Here is a 22,838-nt window from a genome sequence, read left to right as displayed (position 1 = left end):
AAAAATTCAAAAAAAAGTGCTCTTTGATTAGCCTGTGAGGAACGACTTACCACTTGCTATCTGTTCTGCTGCTCTGTAGTCAAGATGGCAAGGGCAGAGAGATAGCTTTTGCTTTGGGATGAAATGGATGCATGTAATGTTTTGACTTTTTTAGACTCTGGTTTAGACTATGACTAGGGTTATGATAATCATGTAAATAGTCTAAAGATAGGCCATCATAAGTGTCAACCCACTAGATAGCTTGATACATCGATAGCAGCAGTAGCTCGCCAATCTACTTGAGGTAGATCACTGAAACTATCAGGAGAAGATGACCAAGATGGGCAAGATGTGCGGTGCACTCCTGTCTTCCTGGTTGCAGGGAGCGACCCAGCATACAAACATTTTCAAGCCGACAAACTTAGTACAACACCTACCGAAATTCTCCTGTGTAAAAAATTTAAAGTATGGAGCAAAGGTTTCCGGAAACGGGCAATGAGATGGGGATTGAGTGCGCACACCCTGCAGTGCCGCCGGGAGAAGCGTTTGCTTCGATTTCCACACCCTATCGGGGCTCGTCTCCCAGCACAGCACAGCACACCCCGCTGTCTGTTGTCAACGTTGCAGATGAGGAGGCTGGAGCACAACAGTGGGACATTCAACCGAAGGCTGCCAAAAGAAGTAAGCTCAGCGGCGATGCAGCAGGACTCAAGGCCCCGGCCGGGGATCTCTCCAGCGGGAAGATGTGTGCAATGGGGCTCAACACTGCTATGACCATAGTGAACGGCGTCATCGGCGCCGGCATGCTAGCGCTGGGAGACACATTTTACAGTATGGGCCTGATCGGCGCGACAATCATTCTCATAGGATCTGCTGTTATAATTTACTTTAGCTTTATAGCCATCAACGAGGCTGTATACTACACAAAAAGTAGAACATTTAGGGAACTATTTATTTTTATTTTCGGGCCAGTCTTTGCGACCATCATCGACGTCGCTAACACCCTTATTCTATCGTCTTATCTGATTGGATACATCGTCATCGCCTCTCAGTACTCACTCGGGTTCATAACGTCGTTTGGAGGCCAAATAGGGTACGACTACGACACGTGTTATGCAAGGAAGTATGCTCCGCAATGTCACCAACACTACATAGCGGTTGTAATTGTTACCATTATAATAGTGCCGTTAATATGCTTCCGTGGCCTGAACTTTCTGAACTATGTTAGCATTGTCGCCACCATCATGGTCCTCTTCACCACGGTGACCCTAGTTGTGCTACTTTGTAGTCATGTGAAGAGTAGGACCCCTGTTATAGGAACTGAAAAGTGTTTGATACACGTAAAACCCTACCCGCCGAGTTCTCTACACTTTATGATATATGCTGCGTTCCCTATTACACTGTATTTGGTCCACTCCTCTATCCCTCCAATGTTTGCAGAGATGCGCGGCCAATCGATGACAGCGCGCAAAAGGATTATGGAGCTTGCAATCATGATATCCGTACCTATAACCACAATCATAAACCTGGTTATGGGAATTGTTGGCAGCACTATGTTTACCAGGCCAAAGGACAACATTCTAAACACATTTAAGCCTGGGAACGAAGAAAAAATCATTTCTGCCATCCGAGTGGCGATGTCATGCGTTGTCATCGTCTCGTATCCCATCATCCTTCTCCCTGTCCGGGCCTCCATAATGCGGTGGATTCCATACAACAAGATGAACGGGAGAACAGACACAATTGTATTTTACTCCGTTGGCTTTGGTGTAACATTGCTGTGCATGGGCGTAGCCATGTTATACCCCAACATCGGAGAGATATTTAACTATGCAGCATCGATCTTCGGCATTTTCGTGACGTGGATCGCACCCCTCATGGTCATCATGTACATGCCGCGGATTCGCGCCATGGGAAAGCCTACAGAAGACTTCGACGACAGGGACGTCAAGAACCTTAATGCTACAGGGACAGAGCTCACCGAGATGACCGTGACCTGCAATGAGTCATCGTACATGGCGAATAGTTCTACAGTCGACGCCGCGCCTGAGAAGTCGTCTTCTAAGGGCAAACAGACCAGTCTCAGGAAACGTATTCGCAAGGGCCCTGGAAGGAGACGGCTTCCAGACATTGCGCTGCCCAAGTGGCGATATGCCGTGTTCGGTACCTGCATGGCCCTCGCCACAATCTATAACCTATCGTCTTTCATTATAAACATACTGAACTTGGCACCAGAAGTAGAAGAAAAATGTCCAAATGGCAGTGAGTATCATCCTAATCAATCTAACTGAAATCTAACCCAAACAACAAAGAGCTACTTAGTGTGGTGTGCCTTCCTGCGTTTATTTCCTGCGTTACGATGATAGGCTGATCCTTTATAGTGTGCTTGCCCCGTCCCTGTATTCTTTCTGTCACCGTCTTCTGGGATGCTGTGCTGCTCGGCCAAAAAAGCCGTCGAGTAAGATTGGTCACACGCGCTCTGCTCCCCAAATAGCCTTCGAGAAAGTAGATACGGATTGGTTTTCAGCGTGAAATTTCGTGCGGCTTGGATCATGGAAGGGGTGACCGTCTCAGTGACGTCGAATGGTAGAACCTCATCGAGAAGATCCACAGGGGGCTGTAAACTGGTGTTGGGAAAATCAGTGCTGAGAAGTGTCGTGCCGTTGCCGTGCGGTTGTAGGCAAGGGTCCTCTACACCAAGGTTGTAGCCATCTATCTGGTCCTCCTGCTGAGTCCGCACGTCGGCCAACTCAGCGCGCAGTACTTTGTTGTTAGCTTCTAAGTTCTTCAACATAGCCCGCAGCTCCTTGTTCTCTGCGAGCAGATGAGCTATCCGCTCATTGAGATCATGCTTTACCTCGGAGATATCGACAAAATGGCTCTCCACTAGTGCTCTGGTAGACGTATCGATAGTATTGTGAAATTTCTCCTTCGAAATCTGAGGGGCTTTGTTTGCGATCGCTATTATGTCTGTGATTTCGTGCTTCCAACTCACCAGCTCGGTACAAAGCTCCGCAAGACCCAGCTCCTCTGCTCGAGCGAGTGCCTCGTCAAACTCGCTCATCTCGAAACACTGGCCATACTCTAGCAAGATCCTGAGGCAGCGAAGACACCCCACGGACGTCGCAGTCAGCAAGGGGTTATCCACTACCTTAACGGGTCCAACAGCCTGCAGCATGGCTTCAAGGCAATCGTGAGCATCGTTCTGAATTGCCACCGAAAATGGAGACTGGCTCTTTAAGTTGCTCGTATCCAGTTCACGGGTGGCTAGGAGTCGGCAGAGCTGCGACTGACCACTTTGGATGGCATATATCAATGCCGTGCGACCTTGACTGTCCTTTATCTGTTGCTCGTCCTTAAGAAGAATGGCTGCAAGCTCTGTGTTTCCTGTCTGTGCTGCAACCATAAGGGCCGTCATACCGTTCTCATTAACTGACTTTTTAAATCGTGGACTATAGCCCGCCACAAGAGGCTGATCTCCCGAGGCCACAGCGGCGAACCAGTCCTCCACAGTCCGAACATTCATGCCGCAGTTTTTTAATTCAGAGGCGTCCTTATTTTTTGGCAAGGGTGTCGTCTATGGTCGCAACGTTGCTGCGCTCCCCAATCAAGCGAACAGTAGTATATTCTAAAAGTGTTAGAGCCGAGTGGAATTGCTCATACAAATTCGCTTTCTGGGGGCTCAGCTCCAGCCCAAAGTCCTTGGTAAAGAGAGTGCGCACAGGCTCTATCATTGCTCTAACATCAGCAGAGAGGCGCACCACCTGCTCTTCAAGCTCCTGGACTGCAGGGAGCGACTGCTGTCTTTTGATCAGTGAAAAGTCTACATCTAATGTCTCCGGTTCTGCTGTATCCCGCAGGTGTCGACAGCTGTTCAAGACAACCGTTAGGTCATTGGTTAGTGACCCATTGGTGCCTGCTTCTCGAAGGGCTTTACGACACGCCGCTTCCAGATTATCCGTTGCGGACAGTACATTATCCATTCGCTCTCTGTGCTCGGTAAGGCCCTTCTTGTAGCTTTGAAGAGACACCTCCAGACATGCTATCTGAGCCTTCAGCATGCAGAGGCGCCGCGCACTCACGTACATGAGACGCCTACCTTCTATCTCTTCTTGACTGAGGTCATACGGTAGCGGCAAATGTTGGAGGCAATTCTTGAACTCCGTGGGAAGATCTAGCATAATCGCCCGAGTTACGGCCTCAAATTGTTGGGTTAATGCCGTGAGCTTTTTCCCACCAGAAGCTGAGGAAACAGGGCGGCCAAAAGACGAAGCCGTGCCTTGTCGTGATTGTGTAGATTTCTGTCTTCCTAGCCTACGCTCTGAAGGCCTTTGTTTCGGCTCCTGAAGCTCTTCCTCCACAGCATCAGGAGCATCCAGCCCTGGGTTGTTGCACGATTCTGCTTCTCCATTAGCCTCGTATGCTGCCCCGGAGAAAATATGGTCATGAGGGTGTACAGTCTCAGCCTGGGGCCGTTTTGGTCGTTTAGAAGTCGCCTCCGGGGGAGGTTCCATATTTGGGTTATAGTGCCGAAGAAGTATCTGCACGATCTCGTTGAATGCTTCTGTAGAGCCGCTGCGCACCATTTCCGGCGAGATGTGCTCTAAGCTGTAGTTCAATTTACGTAGCTCGACCAGAATGCCCCTGCTCATCGTCTCCATATAGTCCTCATAGGTGAATACCCCCCGTTCTGCTTGGTGTCTGCGTGGCAATATAGTCTGTGAGCAAGAGTAGTACAACCTGCAAAGCTTGCAGCTGGGGGCGATGCCGTCCATCAGCGTTGCTAGCAACTGGCTGCGCGTGTCCCAGTTCAATATTTGCAGGTCTCTGTCTGTCAAGTCAGCGAACTTCCTGTACTGTCGAAGGGCCTGAATGTTCTCTCTGTCCATGAATCAATTTTTGAAACTAAAAGCAAGTTGCTATCAGCAAATCATCCACTTAGACGAGAAGAAAAAGACACCGTTGTTTGTCTAAAGGCTTTCCATGAGAGGAACATATTACATGATCCATTGGGCTCTTTCCCGTGTTATCCTTGATCTCTCCTTCATAAGGGAGAAGGAGCTTCATACACCAATATGCACATCGCTGGGCAGCCCATATCATTGCTGTCCAGCCAGACTTGTCACGATGCCCTATTTCTTTTGGGTATAAGAGCCCGACAATTTGGAGACAGCCATTAGCAGATGCTATCATCAGAGCAGTCATGCCGTCGTTATCACACATCCCTGCCTCATATTCTGCAAGAATCCGTGCTGCGTCGATATTGTTCCTGGATGTTGCTAGCATTAGGGCGGTCGACCCATCCTTGTTTTGCATGCGAGACTCCCTGCTTGCCAGCATAGCTACAATCTCTGTGTGCCCGTTGGAGGCAGCAGCCATCAGTGCCGTAAACCCAGACTCATCAGAAAACCCTGCCTCTGCCAGAAGGAGTAGGGCTGCGTCTACGCTTCCATTCTGTGCAGCCATCATTAGCGCGGTATACCCCAGCTTGTCCTGCAGGCCCATTTCCGCCAAGAGAAGCTTTACACACTCGATGTGACCATACCACGCAGCGGCCATCAAGGCAGTTAAATTGAAAGACGACAGCTTGACATGATCTTTGTGTGACCCCCCATTGGCAGCCAGATCTATCCACTCTTGGCTCTGTTGAAATAGCTTGTCGTGGTGCGCGTATACCTGTTCGGGGTCATTATTGATTGCTGCATCAATCAGGGCGGTCTTCCACTGCACCAAAGTCCCGGTTCGTTGATTGATTTTGACAGTCAATCCCGCCGTGCTTATGTACGTGCATAAAAGTATATAAAACCGGAAATTAGAGTGGTTGCGTTCTCCATTAAGAAAGTCCTCAACCTCAGTAGAGGTGGCCTTGCCGGCGCGCATCAGTGTATAGAGGTCTGCCATTTGTTGATCGAAATTCTGTTCAATTTGAAAAGCCATTTGATTGATATCTTTAGTAGCCAATAATGCAATGCATATCGCCTCTGTAGGAGGCGCACATGGCTGTTGAGGTAAGGATAATATACGCTGCAGATTGTCTCTAATTTCTGATGCTGATCTGTTTTCCCTGTTATCTAATATACCCTTCAATTGCATTCTTGCATGTTCACTATCGCTCACCTGAGATGCAATCTCTAACAACTTGAATAGAAAATCATATAAAGGCCTGGCAACTGCATATGAATCTTGGACACCGCAGGCATCGTCCACCGTGTGGGCCTCACAAAAAGAAGCCGGTGTATGTCCGGAATGTGATAATTTGAGAGTTTCGAGTATTTTAGCACATTTCAGGCACATAGAAACTATCGTAGCAGATGGAAACATACTTCCTATTTTGGCACACCTTTCAAGGCTACGGGTATATAGTTTTACTAGACGCACATATGAAGCAGTTGAGGCCCTGCTAGGCTCAACATTCATTAAAGGAATACTTTTTAATTCCACACCAAATGTGTGCCACACCGGCATCCATCAAGTTTCATACTTGGCTGACGAAGGATCTCGGCTATGCTCCGCATGACGAAAGGCTACGGCCGCATCCCAAGAACTTTGATTGCCTTTCAGCATCAAATGAGAGCTTTCAGGAAGAGCTGATGCGTCACACTGTTAGCCCGGGCGAGTATACACGCATTCGAAAGATTTTCCGCATCATGGAGCTCCAAAAGCAAAAGATTGCTGCCACGAACGCGTCTACTCAAATGTCAGTCGGAGAGCAGCCATCCAAACTCCTTGAGCTAGTGCAGTCTGTACTTGTGGACACAGATACATATGCAAAGAGCGAAGAAAGCACACGAAACCAACTAACTAAAATTGTCCATCTAACAAGGGTCAATGAGGCTTTAGATGGAATTGTGCAATCCTTGAACGCTTTTCGAGGCGCATGTGGGTCGGCTCTGGTTGATTCTACCAATTTATCTGAGACAGCAACTTCTGAGCGTGACCTTTTGTCTGCACAGGAGCAGGCTACACGACAGTTCACCATGAGCACCAAGCATCGGCTTGCCACCCTCCTCCGTCAACTCAAGAGTGAGATAGAGTCAGCGATTCACCAACTTAAGGTATTTCTTCGAGACGATGAAGAGGTCTTTGAAGAGTCTAATGAGACCTACCCAGATACTCATCCGCGCTTAGGATTCGTGTACAAGGCAACGCTCCGTAACATTAAGGAGGGAGAAGCAATACTAGCTGAGCTAGATCTGCTGCGCATGCGTGAAAACGACCTTTTGCTAACCTATTGTAATGAGTCTTTTGAACTGGCCCCAGAAAACATCACATCTCAGGTTATTAAGCATTTGATGACAAAGACACCACAGCTAGGCGCAGTTCTCCTGAAGGCAGAGGTTTTCGGGTTACAACGGTGCAGTTCGTTTTTGCAGGACCACAGCAGAGAGCTTGAGAATTGCGGTCGTCGAACAAAGCGCCTTGTTGACGAGCTAGTATCAGCTATGAACAAAACAAACACACTTAGACAGAAAACAGAAAACCAATTGCAACAGATAGAATACCTTACTGATACTATTCAGCGAACCAACAAGAAAATAGAGGCTACTGTAACGAGTTCTGGTAGAGAAGAGCACAGGCAATTACTCACTGAAAAGCTGGATGGGATATGGAAAGTTTTCAGTGATATTCATGCTTCCCTAGACACCTATTCATCCTTGTCTGCGATTACATCTTTCAGAGACATGTATGCGCACTCTTTGGCAATCAGAGAGCTTGAGCAGGGGTCTTCTAGTAGTGCAGTGCTGATGCGCCTTAAGGAAATAATAAGAACAGGTGCAACAATCCCCTTGAGTCAGGACTCTGTCTCAGAGAGAATGGTGACAGAGGAGCACCGACACCGAAAAGTGATTTCTCATGTGGCCCACAGTGATGATATCTTACCAGGACTGTACTCACATCAATTGAGGGATTCTGTTGACTGCATCCAATCCGTGTATGAATTATTTAAGCTTCTAAATCACTCCAAAAGACACTTTTTCACATCCATGTTCACTAAAACCTGTCTCTCAAGGAATTGGGAGGTCCAGAATCAAGTTTTTGATGCTTTGGACTCGTTTTTGGCACGTATTGACGGCTATCAAGAGAGCCTCAAATCGATATTCTCAAAAAGGATCATCAATGACCACATGACAGACGCATACCTGACACCTTCTGGAGTCACAAAGCTCGGCGGTACCGCTAACCCACATCTCAAGCTCGATAGAGGTACAGGGATTGTGCAGGGCATCAAGGTGGCCCAGCTGGATGGGTGGGTTGTAGATACGCATACTCTGCTGAAGCAACGGGAAGTGATGGCACCCAATGTATTTTCCTCGTTGATATCTAATAAGCTTTCCGCGCTTTACAAAAGCATGGCCCCTTATCTCTTGCAAGGCGAGTCGTTTAACTCGGCCATAGACGTATCTGTTGACACTCTAATCGAAACTAATGACTCTCAGCTCACGGTGTTGCAAACTGATCTTGCTCTCTATGATAGCACGCTAAGAGAGCTTGAGCATGTTATCTCAGTTATAAGGAACTTCTACTCCACCCCTATCTAGTTTTAGTAGTTGTGATAGCCTAGTAGCACGTGCATTGCTACGCTATAGGTTACTATCACCCTTGGCATATCTCTGTAGATAAATCCCCACTTCATTACTACACGCATAGTCCACGGCTGTATTGTGGTTTTTGTCTAGTAGGCCGTATTCTGCTGGAGCTAAAAGATCGAGTATTTCCGACTTGCCTATCTCCGCGGCGATCATCAATGCGGTCACCCCGTCGTTTGTTGCCCTCTGTGCCTCGAATGCCAGTAGGCGCTCCACCGCCTTAGTGTTCTGGGCCAACACAGCGAGCATGAGGGCGGTGAACCCTGGAGGATCAGTTACTGTGTGTGAGTGCTCCCGCTCAACCAAAAGATTGACGATGCTGTTATGCCCTTTTCTGATTGCAATCATTAGCGCCGTGACTCCATTGGGCTTCTGCATGCCGAGCTCTGCGTTCATACGGACAAACTCTTCAACGGCCTCGAGACATCCCAGCTCCGCGGCTAACATGAGAGCCGTGCCTCCAGTCGATCGAACCACCCCTTGCTCCATTTGGATAAGCCGCGGAATAAACTTCAGAAGCACCTCGCAGGTAGTTGATTCTGGTGTGCCGGATTCTTTAATCTGCGTATATAGACGGATAGTCCACATGAGGGCTGTATACCCCGTTGCATCTTGAAGTCGAGCAAATGAGGGTACTAAAAGTTCAAAGCACTCCTCAATCTTTTCGAGATTGCTCACCACATCTTTCTCACGAGATAGTTGTAATGATAAGAGAAATACCATTAGGGGTGTGAATTGCTTGTGAAGTGTCACCATCTTCTTCTGGATATCCAATAGGATGCGAATGGCGGCTGAGTCCCAGTACTTTGCAGCATGCGCTAAGGCAAACATCCCTGAGGAATCCACTGTGTCTGGATAGCGTGTCGCTAAGGAGTGTGTTATTTCCTTACGAGCTTCGATGGCACGAATCACTGGACACTTCCCGTGTCTGTCCACTGAAGAGTTTGGTCTGTTAGCGGCAATCAGAGGGTGCTTCAACAGAGCCTGCGCCGAGGGTCGTTCCTGCACATCACATTGGAGCATCATCATGATCAAGGAGTTAAGCCCATCACTATATCTACTTGGTATCCTATAGTCACTACGAAATATACTCTCTATGCTACTTAGTATTGCGCCGGCCGTAGATCCAACAACTAGATAGTGGCTTTCGCAAAGGAACAAGGCAGTCATTCCGAGAGACCAGATATCAACCTTTTCGTTATATCTTTCTCCTCGCAACAACTCTGGTGCCATGTACATCAATGAGCCTGTAATGAAGTCGTCTCTCTCATGAAAGTCGCCTTCCAATTCGGTGGCGGATCCAAAGTCAATGAGTACCACGCTACCAAATGAGGTCAAGAGGATGTTACCTGGCTTAACGTCTTTATGAATAATAGCAGGCTTATTAAGTGCAGCGTTCGGTGTATGAAGAAATGCCAAGGCTTCCAGAATGGAAGCCATAATCACTAAAATATAATCTTCTGCCAGTTGCTCGTTTGTTATATTTGCTACTCTGCAGTATTCGTTCAAGTCTCCCCGCTCATAGTATTCCATAACTATGTATGCCTCTTGGCACCCAGGATGCACTTCTATCGGATCTATTACATCCAATATGGTACCAAGAAGATTGTTCCACGTCCCTTTGGCGATCTCTCTACTAATTTGCAGTTCAACATCTTGCAAATAGCGAGCATGCCCAGAGTCTTCTAATTGAATCCGCTTTACCACCACAGGCTGCCTTGTGTGACTAGATACTGCTTTATAGATATTGCTGTTATGTGTACATTCAATTAAATGAAAGTCGTGATAACCGGCGATTGCTGGGATGTCATTGTGGATGTTATAGTCCAGATAGCGTTCTCTGTACACCCACCTGTTAATAAGAGGATGACAAAGAATCTCATAGGCACTGGGACGCTGGCTGGGATCTATGGCAAACATGCTCTTCACTAAATTGCATAGCTCTTGAGAAAAACCGCGAAACTCAAAGGCTATTCTTCCGTCGGCCAGGGCAGAATGTTGCTGAAGCATGCTTTCCCGCACCCTTGACAGCGTAGTGGCCTTTTGGGGCTGACTAAAGATATCAGTCCCATGACAAAACCGATAAATGGCGCATCCCAGAGCCCATATATCTATCTTCTCTGTGTACTTGAGAAGCTTGAAGATCTCTGGCGCACAGTTCCGGATTGTGCCGACTCCTGTGGAGAGCATCTCCTCTACATTCAACTGCCCAATGATTCCAAAATCGGCTATCTTCACTGTGCCGTCGGCCATCTGAAGGAGGTTCTCGGGCTTGATGTCGCGGTGAACTATCTTTGTTGGTGTGGGCCCAGCGATTGGTTGTCCACAGACAGCTTCCATGGTATGATAGGTGTGGAGGTAGTGCAGCCCAGAAGCTACGTCAGCAATGATTCTGCAGATATGCTGTTCATAATCAGGTGCATAGGCCGCTGCACACGTCCTAGAGAGGCTACTCAAATCGCTAATTGCAAGCTCCATGAACAAATACGCGGTCATATTGTTGTCTAAGTGTGCCTCACAGCAGTTTATGACGTTGCGATGCTTAAGATACGGCAGTAACTGTAGTTCGCGCATGTGCAGCCTTCTGGCTTTCTCTGTGCTCATTTTGAGGTCTATGTATTTCAGTGCAAAAAGCTTGTTTGTACCCACTCTCTGGACGCGATAGACAGTCCCAAACCTCCCCGTACCAATCTTTTCTAAGACTCGGTAGTTGTAAATAACTTGCCCTATATACAAGCCAGGTCTGCTCATTACCCCTAAGAGCCTAGATAAATAAGCCTAGATAAAGTACGGAACAACCAGTATACTCTCGCCAAGCCTCTAAGTTTCCTCGGCCTTGTGATTTTGAAGATTAATTAAGTTTCAGTGTTAATTAGCTTCAATATCCCAGACGTTCGTTTGAGCATTCTCACTGCTTGTGGATAAAGGTGTTCATACCAACCTATGGGCACAGAAAAGTTAAAAGTAGAAGTGGAAAGCCCATCGTTAAAGAGCGCCGTTTACAGAGGTCCGGGTCACATCGGCAAAACAAGCTCCGCCACATCTCGTAATACTTCTGTTTGAGTACAGCCCGACTCTATTCGCAGTTTCCGAACCCCCTTATCGTAGAAAAGGAAGATTGATGCCTTTCTTCTCGGAGTAACCAAACACCCATAGAGTGGACTACATACGTACACAGTACCCTTCGATAGGTCGATCACTCGAAGGTCGGATGAGAGGCGTCGCCGCCGCCCCCCAAATGCTATTATCTTTTCCCGCTCCAAGAAGGAAATGTCCCAGTCCTGCCATATGGCTTTCGATTCCCCCAGCGTCTGATAAACCCAGTTATTCATGTTGCTTATCGGTATGTATAGTATGCGCTTGTTGTTGTACTTTCTTCCGTTAGCGCGCACAACCCCACCAATCAATACCACACACGCCGTGGAGGCACTCACCATGCTTTGTAGCTGATTACGCATGTATGCGTTAGCCTCATCACTATAAGAAGAGCAGGCGACTGCGCGTGTAGGATGATCGGTACTATTGGGATATATGTTAGTACCGTGCTCTGTGTCCTGCACATTAAATGGGGTGACCACAGTGTCTGCCTTGGATGGAAATCGGTGCAGCCCTCCCTCACTGCCCCTCTGCAACGCAGCTCTAACCTCCTCCACTCCCAGAGTGTCTGGGACAGCACCGAAGTCAGCAAGATCCATGGTTGCGGCGTTGTTCGTGCTAATCAGAGTTACTGGATTGTAATTGTCCTGGTGCTGATCAGCGGCGAGCATAGCACTCTCGGAAGGCGTGGGTAATCGCTCCACGTCGCAATTGAGAAGCTCTCCATCTACAGCACTGCGTTGGCTCTTCTGCGTGGACTCCCTGGGAAGATCAGGCCCACAATTCTCTTTGCTAGGCTGTCCAACCACTGCATTTGTGGGGATAAAGTTTATACTAAGTTTGTAGCCAGAGATAAGCCTGCCAAATAGAACCAGATTTATTTCTGGAGGCTCAATAAACATGTGAAGCTCGCGACCCTTTAGTCTAGGGAATGTGAGACTGTATAGCCGGTCGTACGCCCCTATGAAAATCTGGTTATCCACCTTCATTGTTTCGACAACAGCAGAGACTGACACTGCATTGGGTAGAATCCGCGTATATTCCTTGATAATCAGTTTCTTCTTCAAAATAATGTGATAGAACTGCACATCAAGGGAGAGGCGGGAGTAAAGAATCAATATAAGATTGGTGGGATTGATGCTGTAGACGGCGTGGTATGTGATACTCTTAGCAAAGTTCTTTTGCAGAGAGCTATTTGGTTCCTCAGTGGGGCTAGCGATAAAGGAGCTGTATGCAGGGTCATCAACTACAATTGCTCGAATGGAATTAGCAGACTTCAGCGTTGATGAGGTCAGGTTGCATGCGATTTCATCCGCGTATTCTACCTCATCTTCAACTAGAATGTATTGAGACGTGGAGACCAGGATGGGAAGATATTGGTAAACACCTTTTTCTCTTAAACTAAGGAGCAAACAGTGGCTCTTCTCGTCTCTGAGTGTTACGTATGTGCGGTCTTCCTCAACAAACAATCTCTGTCGGTCTGATCTGTAAGTGTGAGGAAGATTCGGGAGGCCCAGCGAATACATTTTTTTGGAAGTTATTCAAGATTGGGGGTTTTCGCGGTTGCAACAACAGCAACAAGGTGCGTCCCCATAGCCTCTGTTTGCTCCTCCTTTGGATATTTATTGAAGAAAGGAAGAACTGCCGTTGCCTCAGAGGCTTCATAGCCACAAGATGTCAATTGTCTCTTAAGCTTGTCCTTGAACAGAGGAACCTCTGCTCGCTGCAGTCTCAGTACGTACTGTCCTAACTCAGTGATAAGTACGTGACCAGCACCCTTACGCAAGCACGGCTCCAGCTGGGCATGATATACATCCGGAGACTGGAGAAGACGACACCCCTCTATGCTCAGGAAGACAGCAGTGAAGAGATTGGCAGTCTTGTGGATGGTCCCAACCCTGGACCCGAAGTCACCGGTGAGCAAGACAATGGGGCCAGTGGGCTGTGACCTGTCCAAGGTACTGTATGCATCTACTAGCTCCCAGAGCAGAGAAGAGCAGACACATAGATTAAAGACAGATATCTCTACGCTGGAGAAGATCCCTTCAAAGGATGACGGGCCCGTGGGGGAGTACACACGATAGAGCTCAAAGTCTTCCAGAGTCGTCAACTCGTGCAGGTCGGAAACTAGTGGTACGGTAGCATTAGGTTCTCGATGCATTGTGGGCTTCAGGACCTGCTCAAAATAGTCTGGAAAGCAGTAGTGCACATTGTAACCGACCTCGAACCAGGGACCTAGAAGAATGTCTCCTCTATATCCAGTAGTTGAAACCTTTGACCCTTCGACGGTTCTCGAAAGAAGAAGCGGATTGTCCTCGCCACAGTACATTTTGGATTCCTGGGTAGTTGCTGCACGCCGCGCCACTGGAAGGGCCTCCTCGGTGTTGCCCAGGACTGCAGCTCCACGGTAGTAGGCTCTTAGGTATGAAATCCCCGAGGTACGAAACGACTGAAAGAAAGGGTCGTGTATAACGGCCAGGCGACTAGCTAAGTGCATGTGCTTGTCCCACATGCAGACATTTGCACGCACATCATATCTCTCCAGATAGAAGTCTCTCAAACGCTTGTCAAACGCATCACCTGGGCCCATCACCGCCTCTATCTTCTCGACCCCAGGGGTCAGGGTGTGACTATTCTTGCGATAGACTGCTTTCCCATCGTCTGGTGCTGCCTGCTTCACCGTGCATTCTTCTAGCATAGAATGAAGAATACTATAGAAATCGTCTTGATCGCCGCGCTTTAAATAGCTTCGAAAATCAAGAACATTAGCTGCTGCCAGATAAGTCTTTCTGTGTGCATCAGAGAGCTTGGATCGATATCCAGGAGAAAATAGTGCTAATGCTATCTTCAATGCGGACTTTAAAAGCTCTTTGGCATCTGCTGAGATAAATGTGTTCCCGTGGATCTCCGAATAGCAGTGGGCTAGCTCGATCTTGGAGTTGACGTCTGTCTCCTGACCAATAAGAAGTAAGAGGATGAGCTTGACAATCAACTTACATAGTAGATGTGCATGCCTCTCATAAAGAAACACACGACACTGCTTGCCCCCTTTGACGGCCCGGACAATATCACATATATTAGCAAATAAATAACGTAGATCGCCCATGTCAACAAAGAGGGTACACTCTAATAAATCTGGAGAAATACCTTGACACGATGATGCGCGAAGCCCTGGGCATAATCCCCAGTGTTGCTCTGAGCCCACTCCGGTCTCCATGGAAATTTGCGGAAGAAAAGAAATTTTATTCTGGAAATCCAATGTCCAGCGTGGACTCTTACAAGGCCCAGGCCCTGTCCTGCATTAATATATTGCTCCGCAAGCTTGGAATCAAGAACATACTCTCGGACACAAGCCAGATTACGTTTGAGGTCGTGAACCAGCTAGCACTTGTCTACTTCAAGCTGGACCGCTTTCCCACTCCGCAATCTCTGACGTCATCCATGCGTGCGTATGCCAAAGAAGTTAGCCTGCTTTCATACATTGAAAGCAAACTGGGTATCACCACGAATCACATATCTCCAAAGGGACTCAAAGAGCACCAGCTTTTCGACTGTGTCCTGCTTCTAGAGATAGTATACACGCTTATTAAGAGCGAGGACATGCCCAGTTACCCGATGATGTCGGAAGCGGTCGCCACGAAGTTGCTTAAGATGCAGATGGAACTAGAGTCACGGGATTTGATGGAGCGACAAGCTGAGTATATGGAGCAGCAGAAGAAGTACGAGGATCCAAAGGGTATTCTATCTGCAAAGCAGATCCTAGATAGGTATGCCGAGGCAGATAGCCATCAAGCATCCATTGGACCTATTGGTGTTGGGGCGTCGGGAAATCTCAACGGGTCCCTACTAATAACTGATTCTGTCAATCCGCCACAGCGTTCTTCTCAGAATCAGTCCGTTAGTTCTTCTTATTTAGGGGACTCTAGCTCTCCCATTAGAGGGAACAAAGGAGTCAATCAATCAACCCCCAGTATTGAGCATAGATCTCCGCCATACAGAACTATGGCGCTGTCTCGACCCAGCACCAGTTCGAACACTCCGTCTCGGGCAACTATCAGTGCTCACCAAAAGGGGAGTAGAAAGTCTGTTGTTGACCAAGAGGCACTCAATCAGGAAGTGCGTGAAATGGTAGATCTCTACTACGATAAGTACCTCCGCAATTTTGTGGTGGCCCTTGCAGACAGATCCGTAAGTGCTAACACTCGGGCAGCAGCCTACAGTGGCGCGTCTCCTTCCAAGTCCATGTCCCCCTATCGCTCAACAACCTCTCGGTCACGACAGCTGCGCACACCTGTCACACCCGGTACTGGCTCTGGACGAGGAGCATCCAGAACACCGAGGACGCCAACCGAGCCTCGATCTCTAACACAACAGAAAACAATCCAATTCGAAGAGGAGAGGATGAAGATAAAACTGCACAAGATGATCTACAAGGTAATGCAGGAGATACATCAGCAAGAAGTCTCATACTACTACAAGCTCGAGGGCCGCATAGCTCAAACCCTAAAGAGAGCGCTTGCTGTCGAGCGGGAAAACCTCCGGCTCGAGGCAAAGTGGAAGAGGGACGAGCTAAATGAGCAGCTACGCCAGGAGCGAATACTAAAGGAGGCTCTTGCAACCAAGAAAGCAAACGACCTCGCCCTCATGAAGGAAGCAGAAGAAGCCAAGCAGTTCCGACTGAAGATTAATAAGATGGTCACTAACTCTGAGGCTCGCAACTGGAAACGCAGCAGAGAAGACGAGATCTTTAAATCCATAGAGAGTGCGCTGCGCAGAGAAGCAGGTGCCCGCATCAAGACCGCCGTGGACAACTTTGAGCTTTGCGACGAGGACATAGACAGGATTGTTGTTGAGCGTCTTCGACAGTATGCAGGAGCAGAGCGCGACGTCACCAATCAGCCCGGATCCGAGGTCATGCGCCTCCATAACCCAGAGCAAATGAAAAGAAATAACGCCAACGTCTCTCAGAATAACATCATCGAAGGGCAGTACTAGTTCGTCAAAGGGAAGTATCAGCCTGGGCGACAAGTCTTTTGGGCGCTTACAACGAAAGTCAGTAAATCAAAGGGTAAAAAAGTTGCAACAGAAGCCAATGCAGAGCAAAATCGCCTTAAAGTATGACGTAGCGGCAATGATTGGCATGGGAACACAGGCAAAGATACACCATTGCATGGATAGGGCGACTGGAGAGGAGTTGGTGGTCAAAATTATCTATTATGGCGATATTGACCGAGACAGCAAGGAGTACTATGGGATGTCTAGGGAGGGCTACCTAATGCAGGGATTCCATCACCCATACATCCTCCCCGTACGGGAAGTCGTCATTGACAGCAGGCTGCAAACAATCAATATTATTATGCCTCTCATGAAATACTCTCTCAAGAAGCTTATTCAGAGCCACCGCAGACGCAGGGAACCCATTCCTGAGGCAGACATATGGAAGTACACGTACCAACTTCTCAGTGCTCTGCATTATCTGCACGATCCATCGACAGAAGCATGGTACAAAATCCCTGAATTACTTTCCAGATCGACCAGTAGACGGCCAAGCTGCATAGACGACAAATCTGGCAACACAGAAGATGATCAGGGTACCGTGGACAGTGCACGTATTCACTTCCCCATACCCCACCGTGACATCAAGCCAGATAACATCTTGTTGGACTACGATAATAACATCAAGCTAGCAGACTTTACTATGGCGGCACAGTTTGATGAAGAGGAGCTGAGGCAGTTGAAGAACATTACCCTTGACTACGTTACTAACACAGAGGAGTCGGGCTTTGCTGGAGCGCCAGGATACAGGGCTCCTGAAGCGTACTATTCTGTAGCTGGGGTGGAGAATGATATCTGGGCTCTTGGATGCGTTGTTTATGAGATGGCCACTACGGAGCGCCTTTTCCCCAATACCGATGTCCAAAAGGCATACTTTTCGGGAGAAAATCGTTTCGGCATATGCTTGCCGGGGAGATCCTCTGAGTTAGTTAAGCTGGTGGAGGCCATGCTGACCATAAACCCAGCCGCTCGACCTAGAGCATCTCAACTCCTCCGTAATCCCTGTTTCAAAGATATTTTGTCGGATGATTTGAAAAGGGAACTGTACGTGCCCAGCGATATAGCTAGAAAGCTTCTTTTTAGGGTTGAAACTTGTGACGAGTTGAAGCAGCTTCTTTGCAAGCTATCATGGTCTGGGAGTATTGATGAATGTTCGCTGGAGTACCTCTTTAACATCTTGCGGAGCCTTCCTCTTACTGAAAGTGTTGTTAGAACAGTTGGGGATGATAGCAATGACGCTAAGCCACGGATTAACTCTTCTTCCCATTCTTCTGCCCGAAACAGTATCAGGATCATGGAGCCAGAAGCCTCAAACGATAGGTCAATGGATAGGCACGCCAATAAAGTGCAATCTAGCAGATTGGTTGATGAGCCTATTTCTCCGTCGCGGGGCTACATTCTTTACAGTAACATCTCTCCAGAGCGCTATAATAGAAGATGTGCACTTCCTACCGATTCAGCTGTTGACAAGAGACGTGCTTTCTCAGCGACTCCAAGCTCTCCCCGCAGTGAGGAGCCTGCTAGAGCACAGCGTCTGGCCACTACTGATGTTGCCAGAATCAGCACTCCTATAGATGGAGATGAGGATGTTCTGGCCGCACAGATGGAAGCATCCTTGTCGAAGTTTGACGAATTTTGCACCATTAAAGAGCTCCGAGAAATGCAGAACTTAACAGACTTGCGTAATATGCCGGATGAGCGTGCTGCACAACGATCGCATTCTGCCTTTTCTATAATCAAGGAAAACGTACGGCACTTTTCGTATCCTTCCCCGGCAAGACTCCAGGAAGATTATAATGAGAAATATGAATCTGCTAAGTGGAACCCCAAGGGGTTTGCATCCTTAAAGTATGCAGACTCTGTTACTCGCTGCATTGAAAAGCTTCGTCAAATAAACCGTACATGTCAGCACGTGCGAAGCAATAGTCCCGTCAATAGCCATGGCAGGACCTCATCTGCACAGTCAGTTCATCATTCAATCTCAATCCCTCGCGGCGTTTTGACGCAGAGACGCCTTTCTTGAGTCAGAACGCACCGTCGTGCTCCGCAGTAAATCCCTGCAACCAAGCTCCACATAAAGATGCAGCACACGCAAATTCACTCACTGCCCTATCGGACTCAGCCTGCTCAATCTTCGTCACCCCACACTTGCACACCAATTGTGCCGACCAGATCGTTGAGATACTTGTTGCTGCCAATATAGCTCTTCAGTGCAAGGGATTCTGCAAGAACCCTATCCACACACAGGCCGCGACGGTTTGCTTCCTCTGCAATGGCTTCGTTCTTGGAGAAGTTAAAGACGTATTTGATATTCTTCTCTAAAAGCTTCAGGTCTAAGCTCTGTTTAACCACAAGGCGTCGCTGATACCAGTCGCTATCTAACACGTAGTCGCGAGTAAACATCTTTCTGAACTCGGGGGAGTGGAGCTTCAGGCCCTTATACTCGCCGTATTTGCAGATGTGAAGGAGGTACTTAAGAGGTGGGATTGCCTCGTTAACTGAGCCGTCTGCAAAATAGTTGTCGATTATTCGCAGCTGCGATTCGTGGATGTTCAGGACACCATCTGCAAACGCATCCATGTCCTGGAGTTCAGGCTTGAGATGCTCCTCTGTGAAGAGGGAATGAACGGAATCAAAGACTCTCGCAAAGAACGTCTTGACAAAACTCCAAGTGATACGGTAACCGAGGATTGATGCAGGGATATGCTTTCCATTGTGTTCGAAATCCTCAATCTTCTCCATAAACTTGTGAGAGATGAGATACTTCGGGGTCCTCTCTTCAACGCTCATCCTGCTCAGGACCTCTGGGATGATGAGAGAAATGTCGTGATCTACCTTAAACTTGTGGCCGATGTAGCCTGCAGCTGTTGAAAAGCATGGCGTTCCAGTGAGTACAAGAGAAAGGAAGCAGTTGTTGAGGTCCACTATCGGAAGAATACTGTTGAACGGGCCCTTTGTGAGCGCCCCCTCAACGCCAGCTCCAGTCGTGGATGGAGACTTCCCGGTGATACACGGGATCAGATCCATGAAAAGCTCTGGGAGCTCTTGATAGTGCATCGGATTGAAGACCGCGAGAGGCCTGATATCTCCGTCCTTAGGATTCAGTCTACGCCCCGGAACGACCAGCGAAACAGGCAGGAGCACAGGCTTCTCTAGACTTATCCCTCGCGCCAGTCGCAGGGAAATCTCGCTAGAGTACTTTTCGCGCTTGCACGGCTCGTACCACTCAGGCCTGTCTTGGAGGTAGCGGACATTAGCACTGCGAATGGGAGTGCCGTCCGGTTTTGTCCCTGTAATGCGTGGAAGAGACGAGACGACACAGTACTCCTCATGTGGATAAGCGCCTGCTGCGAAGTCGCGGATCAGCTGCTGAACAGGCTGTGTGTACTTTTCGAGGCTCATTACATCGGCTGCCATTGCCTTGCACTCGCTTCTAGTGATCTTTTGGAAGTTTGTGATGAAGGTCCTCCCCTTGCAACGAGAGAGGTCCATCTCGCACTGCTTATCTGCTCCTGGGTGTACGCAGTCATCCGGGCGCTGGAAAAAGCGGTACTCACAATTGCTGACGAATTTGTAGGACTTTTCGGAGGCATCGCCCTCTGTATTGGGCGTAGGCAATCCACAGTGCGACCCCATCAACGCTGAGCTTGCGTCCATCTCCATGTCGTAAAGGTCCTTGCTGCGCACAACTGTGGACGCCGTAATGTCATCCTCTGTTTGAATCTTCTGGCTGGGGTAGTAATCTGCGCGTAGGCGATAATTTCGCCACCTCCACATTCCCTTCTCGTCCCTCTCAGACCCCACTCTCAAATAGTTAACGGCCAGGGGTGCATCCTGGTAAATGATAGTGTGACTTGTTGACCCGTTCATCTTATCAACCCTGAATCTGGTTTTCCAGCTGTCGTAGTCACCCCAGGACGGGCGATAGAGAGCCTTTAGAATAAAGATAAAGCCAATGACATCCGGCATCTCCTTATGAAGCTTTTCGAGCCATTCGTTATACTCATCGGTGTAGATATCATAGTCAACCGTTAGAAGTTTGATCACAGACCCCAGCGTACGATCTTCGGACAGGATGTGGCGTGATGTTGCCTTGATATTTCCGTCGCGGAACCTCTTAGGAAAGTCGTAGTTGAACACGGTATCAACCTGTGTCTTTAGATCGTCGAAGTTTTTTACATAGAAGGTCCCCGAAGTTATTGCGTCCAGGACCGATTTGCTGATCTCTGACTTTCCACCCCCGGAGACAGTGAATGGCTTATGGAAATTGCAAATCGCTTCGGCGCTTGTTCCCTTAATCATCCAGGTATGGGAAATAGGGTGACGAATTAAGCGAACACGGTATCCATTAGGGAGGATGTAGTCGACATTGGCCAGGATGGTTTCTGTGATCTGCTCCCCCGACTCAGGGTGAGTCCAGCTGATGTGCCGTGTGGCCAAATCGATAGACATAGTCTCAGGCACATAAACGATGTCATCTGGGTAGCGAGTGTCAATCAGAACACCCCTTGCCTTGTTATAAGTGGCAACAGGCTTCACGTGCGCAGAAATACTCTTCTTGGAAGAACCATCGTGTCCCGATGAATTTTGAGAGGTAAGTGTCAGGAATAGGGACGCTGGAGATGGAGCCAAAAGCTTCCTCATTTCGTTGAACGTATGACAGGTTGTCGGGAGGCCAGTTGAAAGACACGAGTTTTCACGAACAAGTCTGCGTGGATTCGAATGCTCGTCCACGGTAGAAACAAGCCCGATGCGCTTATCATCCGCACGGAAGTTGCGACCCCACGACATAACAGGGAAAGCGAGACAGCCCCCGCTGTGTTCCTCCTCTGCATTTCCACGGACATTGGCAGCATATGAAATCTGCGTCTTTATCTCTTTCTTAGAGTAGCCGTAGTAGGTGTCTGCAACAAGCGTGATCGACACACCCTCCTTGGAGCGGTAACAGATCTTAAACGCCTTTCCACCATTGTACAGTTCATCCTCAGATGCCCAGCACATTCCATCCCTCTTCTGGCGATCTGTTGCATCCGCAACGTTAGGCAGGCCAAGGTCCTTCTTTCGGAGCTTGCGCAGGTGAGGCGCTATGATGATGCAGCTGGTGACCCCAATGTTCCGGTCAGGCTTGAGCCAGAGATCGTTTTCGGGAAGGCTGGGATCCCCAGCGTTCCCAAAAATATACTCAACGAATGCTAAATTGCTGACGTAGGCTCCTGGAACAAAGAAGCGCACTTCCATGTGCTTCTGAGGAAAGTTTGCACTGACGCCTGGCTGCACCACAGGGGTCAGGTAGGCAGAGCACCAGCAGCGGCAGCGTTTCTCAGCAGGGAGGGTACCCGTGAATGGAAGCTCCATCGTTTCCTTCGGTGGATGTAGGGCGTGTGAAAGCAAGTGGATGAAGGTTCGCGTGGGGACCGCCAGTTTATCTTGTGGAATCGGCAGATGACCTTCTGCAACATGAAATGTTCCCACTGTGGTGCGTTTGTCAGACTCTGGGTTGGCAAGGAGACCCTGCGGGAGGTGAACTGCTTCTGTGCCACTTGCCTTGTAGTAGTTCGAGTCAAAAGGCGTAGATAGCTCGAATGAGATTCCACAGCGATCCATAGAGAAGCAGTTCGCCTTCGGAGGAAGATTCAGTGCAGCTACCTCGTCCGCAGAGAGGCCTGGGAAGGGTTTCAGGTCCTGGTTAATGAAGTCCTGGATACGCATGTCAACAGGAGATGGGTGATCCGCTAGTGCAATGTCTGCAATACGGAGAGACCTCAGCAGATCTCGCGCAATAGACGACACCGTCACAACTTCATGTTGAGCGGACGTCACACCTGACTCTGCGCAAGGCTTGCTGTAGGGTTGGATGCAGTGGGCAGGGCCAGGCGTATTTGCCTGTGAAGCACTCTGTGAGTTTGTGGAACCAGGTGTTGTTAGTACAAGCGACTCTAACGACGGAATTGGCTCGTATCCAAGGGTCTGGAGCTTCATATTTATGTACTCCCTGAGGACAAGCTTGTTGGTGATCTCGTCATTGCGGTCGCTCATGTCCACATTGAGAGAGCGGAACATCTCCTGCTCCGGGTTGCTGCATTGCAGGATCGTCTCTGCGAGAGGAGGCGGGTTTGTCAT

The 22,838-nt window shown here is 48.6% G+C and overlaps 11 protein-coding genes across 11 annotated transcripts; 4 read left to right on the top strand and 7 right to left on the bottom strand.

The window, feature by feature from the left end:
- Nucleotides 1-446: 446 nt before the first annotated feature.
- On the top strand, nt 447-2,270 carry GL50803_0016283 (Amino acid transporter family; the record flags this gene model as incomplete). The annotated part of the gene is made up of 1 exon (XM_001707340.1): nt 447-2,270. The coding sequence occupies one exon, from the start codon at nt 447-449 to the stop codon at nt 2,268-2,270; it is 1,824 nt and encodes a 607-aa protein (XP_001707392.1).
- Nucleotides 2,271-2,293: 23 nt separating this feature from the next.
- On the bottom strand, nt 2,294-3,505 carry GL50803_0014100 (Ankyrin repeat protein 1; the record flags this gene model as incomplete). The annotated part of the gene is made up of 1 exon (XM_001707342.1): nt 2,294-3,505. One exon carries the CDS (start codon nt 3,503-3,505, stop codon nt 2,294-2,296), a length of 1,212 nt encoding a protein of 403 aa, XP_001707394.1.
- Nucleotides 3,506-3,533: 28 nt separating this feature from the next.
- Nucleotides 3,534-4,868, bottom strand: GL50803_006048 (uncharacterized protein; the record flags this gene model as incomplete). The annotated part of the gene is made up of 1 exon (XM_001707343.1): nt 3,534-4,868. The coding sequence occupies one exon, from the start codon at nt 4,866-4,868 to the stop codon at nt 3,534-3,536; it is 1,335 nt and encodes a 444-aa protein (XP_001707395.1).
- A 49-nt stretch (nt 4,869-4,917) lies between these two features.
- GL50803_0014101 (Ankyrin repeat protein 1) lies at nt 4,918-6,396 on the bottom strand (the record flags this gene model as incomplete). Its single annotated transcript, XM_001707344.2, has 1 exon — nt 4,918-6,396. One exon carries the CDS (start codon nt 6,394-6,396, stop codon nt 4,918-4,920), a length of 1,479 nt encoding a protein of 492 aa, XP_001707396.2.
- A 29-nt stretch (nt 6,397-6,425) lies between these two features.
- Nucleotides 6,426-8,519, top strand: GL50803_0095001 (uncharacterized protein; the record flags this gene model as incomplete). Its single annotated transcript, XM_038046419.1, has 1 exon — nt 6,426-8,519. The coding sequence occupies one exon, from the start codon at nt 6,426-6,428 to the stop codon at nt 8,517-8,519; it is 2,094 nt and encodes a 697-aa protein (XP_037902332.1).
- Nucleotides 8,520-8,561: 42 nt separating this feature from the next.
- Nucleotides 8,562-11,318, bottom strand: GL50803_0095003 (Kinase, NEK; the record flags this gene model as incomplete). The annotated part of the gene is made up of 1 exon (XM_001707345.1): nt 8,562-11,318. One exon carries the CDS (start codon nt 11,316-11,318, stop codon nt 8,562-8,564), a length of 2,757 nt encoding a protein of 918 aa, XP_001707397.1.
- Nucleotides 11,319-11,581: 263 nt separating this feature from the next.
- On the bottom strand, nt 11,582-13,189 carry GL50803_004016 (uncharacterized protein; the record flags this gene model as incomplete). Its single annotated transcript, XM_001707346.1, has 1 exon — nt 11,582-13,189. The coding sequence occupies one exon, from the start codon at nt 13,187-13,189 to the stop codon at nt 11,582-11,584; it is 1,608 nt and encodes a 535-aa protein (XP_001707398.1).
- Nucleotides 13,190-13,200: 11 nt separating this feature from the next.
- GL50803_004017 (uncharacterized protein) lies at nt 13,201-14,880 on the bottom strand (the record flags this gene model as incomplete). Its single annotated transcript, XM_038046094.1, has 1 exon — nt 13,201-14,880. One exon carries the CDS (start codon nt 14,878-14,880, stop codon nt 13,201-13,203), a length of 1,680 nt encoding a protein of 559 aa, XP_037902331.1.
- A 41-nt stretch (nt 14,881-14,921) lies between these two features.
- Nucleotides 14,922-16,658, top strand: GL50803_004018 (uncharacterized protein; the record flags this gene model as incomplete). The annotated part of the gene is made up of 1 exon (XM_001707348.2): nt 14,922-16,658. The coding sequence occupies one exon, from the start codon at nt 14,922-14,924 to the stop codon at nt 16,656-16,658; it is 1,737 nt and encodes a 578-aa protein (XP_001707400.2).
- A 97-nt stretch (nt 16,659-16,755) lies between these two features.
- On the top strand, nt 16,756-18,741 carry GL50803_0016279 (Kinase, NEK; the record flags this gene model as incomplete). Its single annotated transcript, XM_001707349.1, has 1 exon — nt 16,756-18,741. One exon carries the CDS (start codon nt 16,756-16,758, stop codon nt 18,739-18,741), a length of 1,986 nt encoding a protein of 661 aa, XP_001707401.1.
- Nucleotides 18,742-18,845: 104 nt separating this feature from the next.
- Nucleotides 18,846-22,838, bottom strand: GL50803_00101278 (uncharacterized protein; the record flags this gene model as incomplete). The annotated part of the gene is made up of 1 exon (XM_001707350.1): nt 18,846-22,838. One exon carries the CDS (start codon nt 22,836-22,838, stop codon nt 18,846-18,848), a length of 3,993 nt encoding a protein of 1,330 aa, XP_001707402.1.

This window comes from Giardia intestinalis, chromosome 5 (genome assembly GCF_000002435.2).
Source record: "Giardia intestinalis strain WB C6 chromosome 5, whole genome shotgun sequence".
NCBI lineage: Eukaryota > Fornicata > Diplomonadida > Hexamitidae > Giardia > Giardia duodenalis.
The sequence above is the reverse complement of the archived record's forward strand: the minus strand, read 5'-3'. Positions and strand labels throughout refer to the sequence as shown.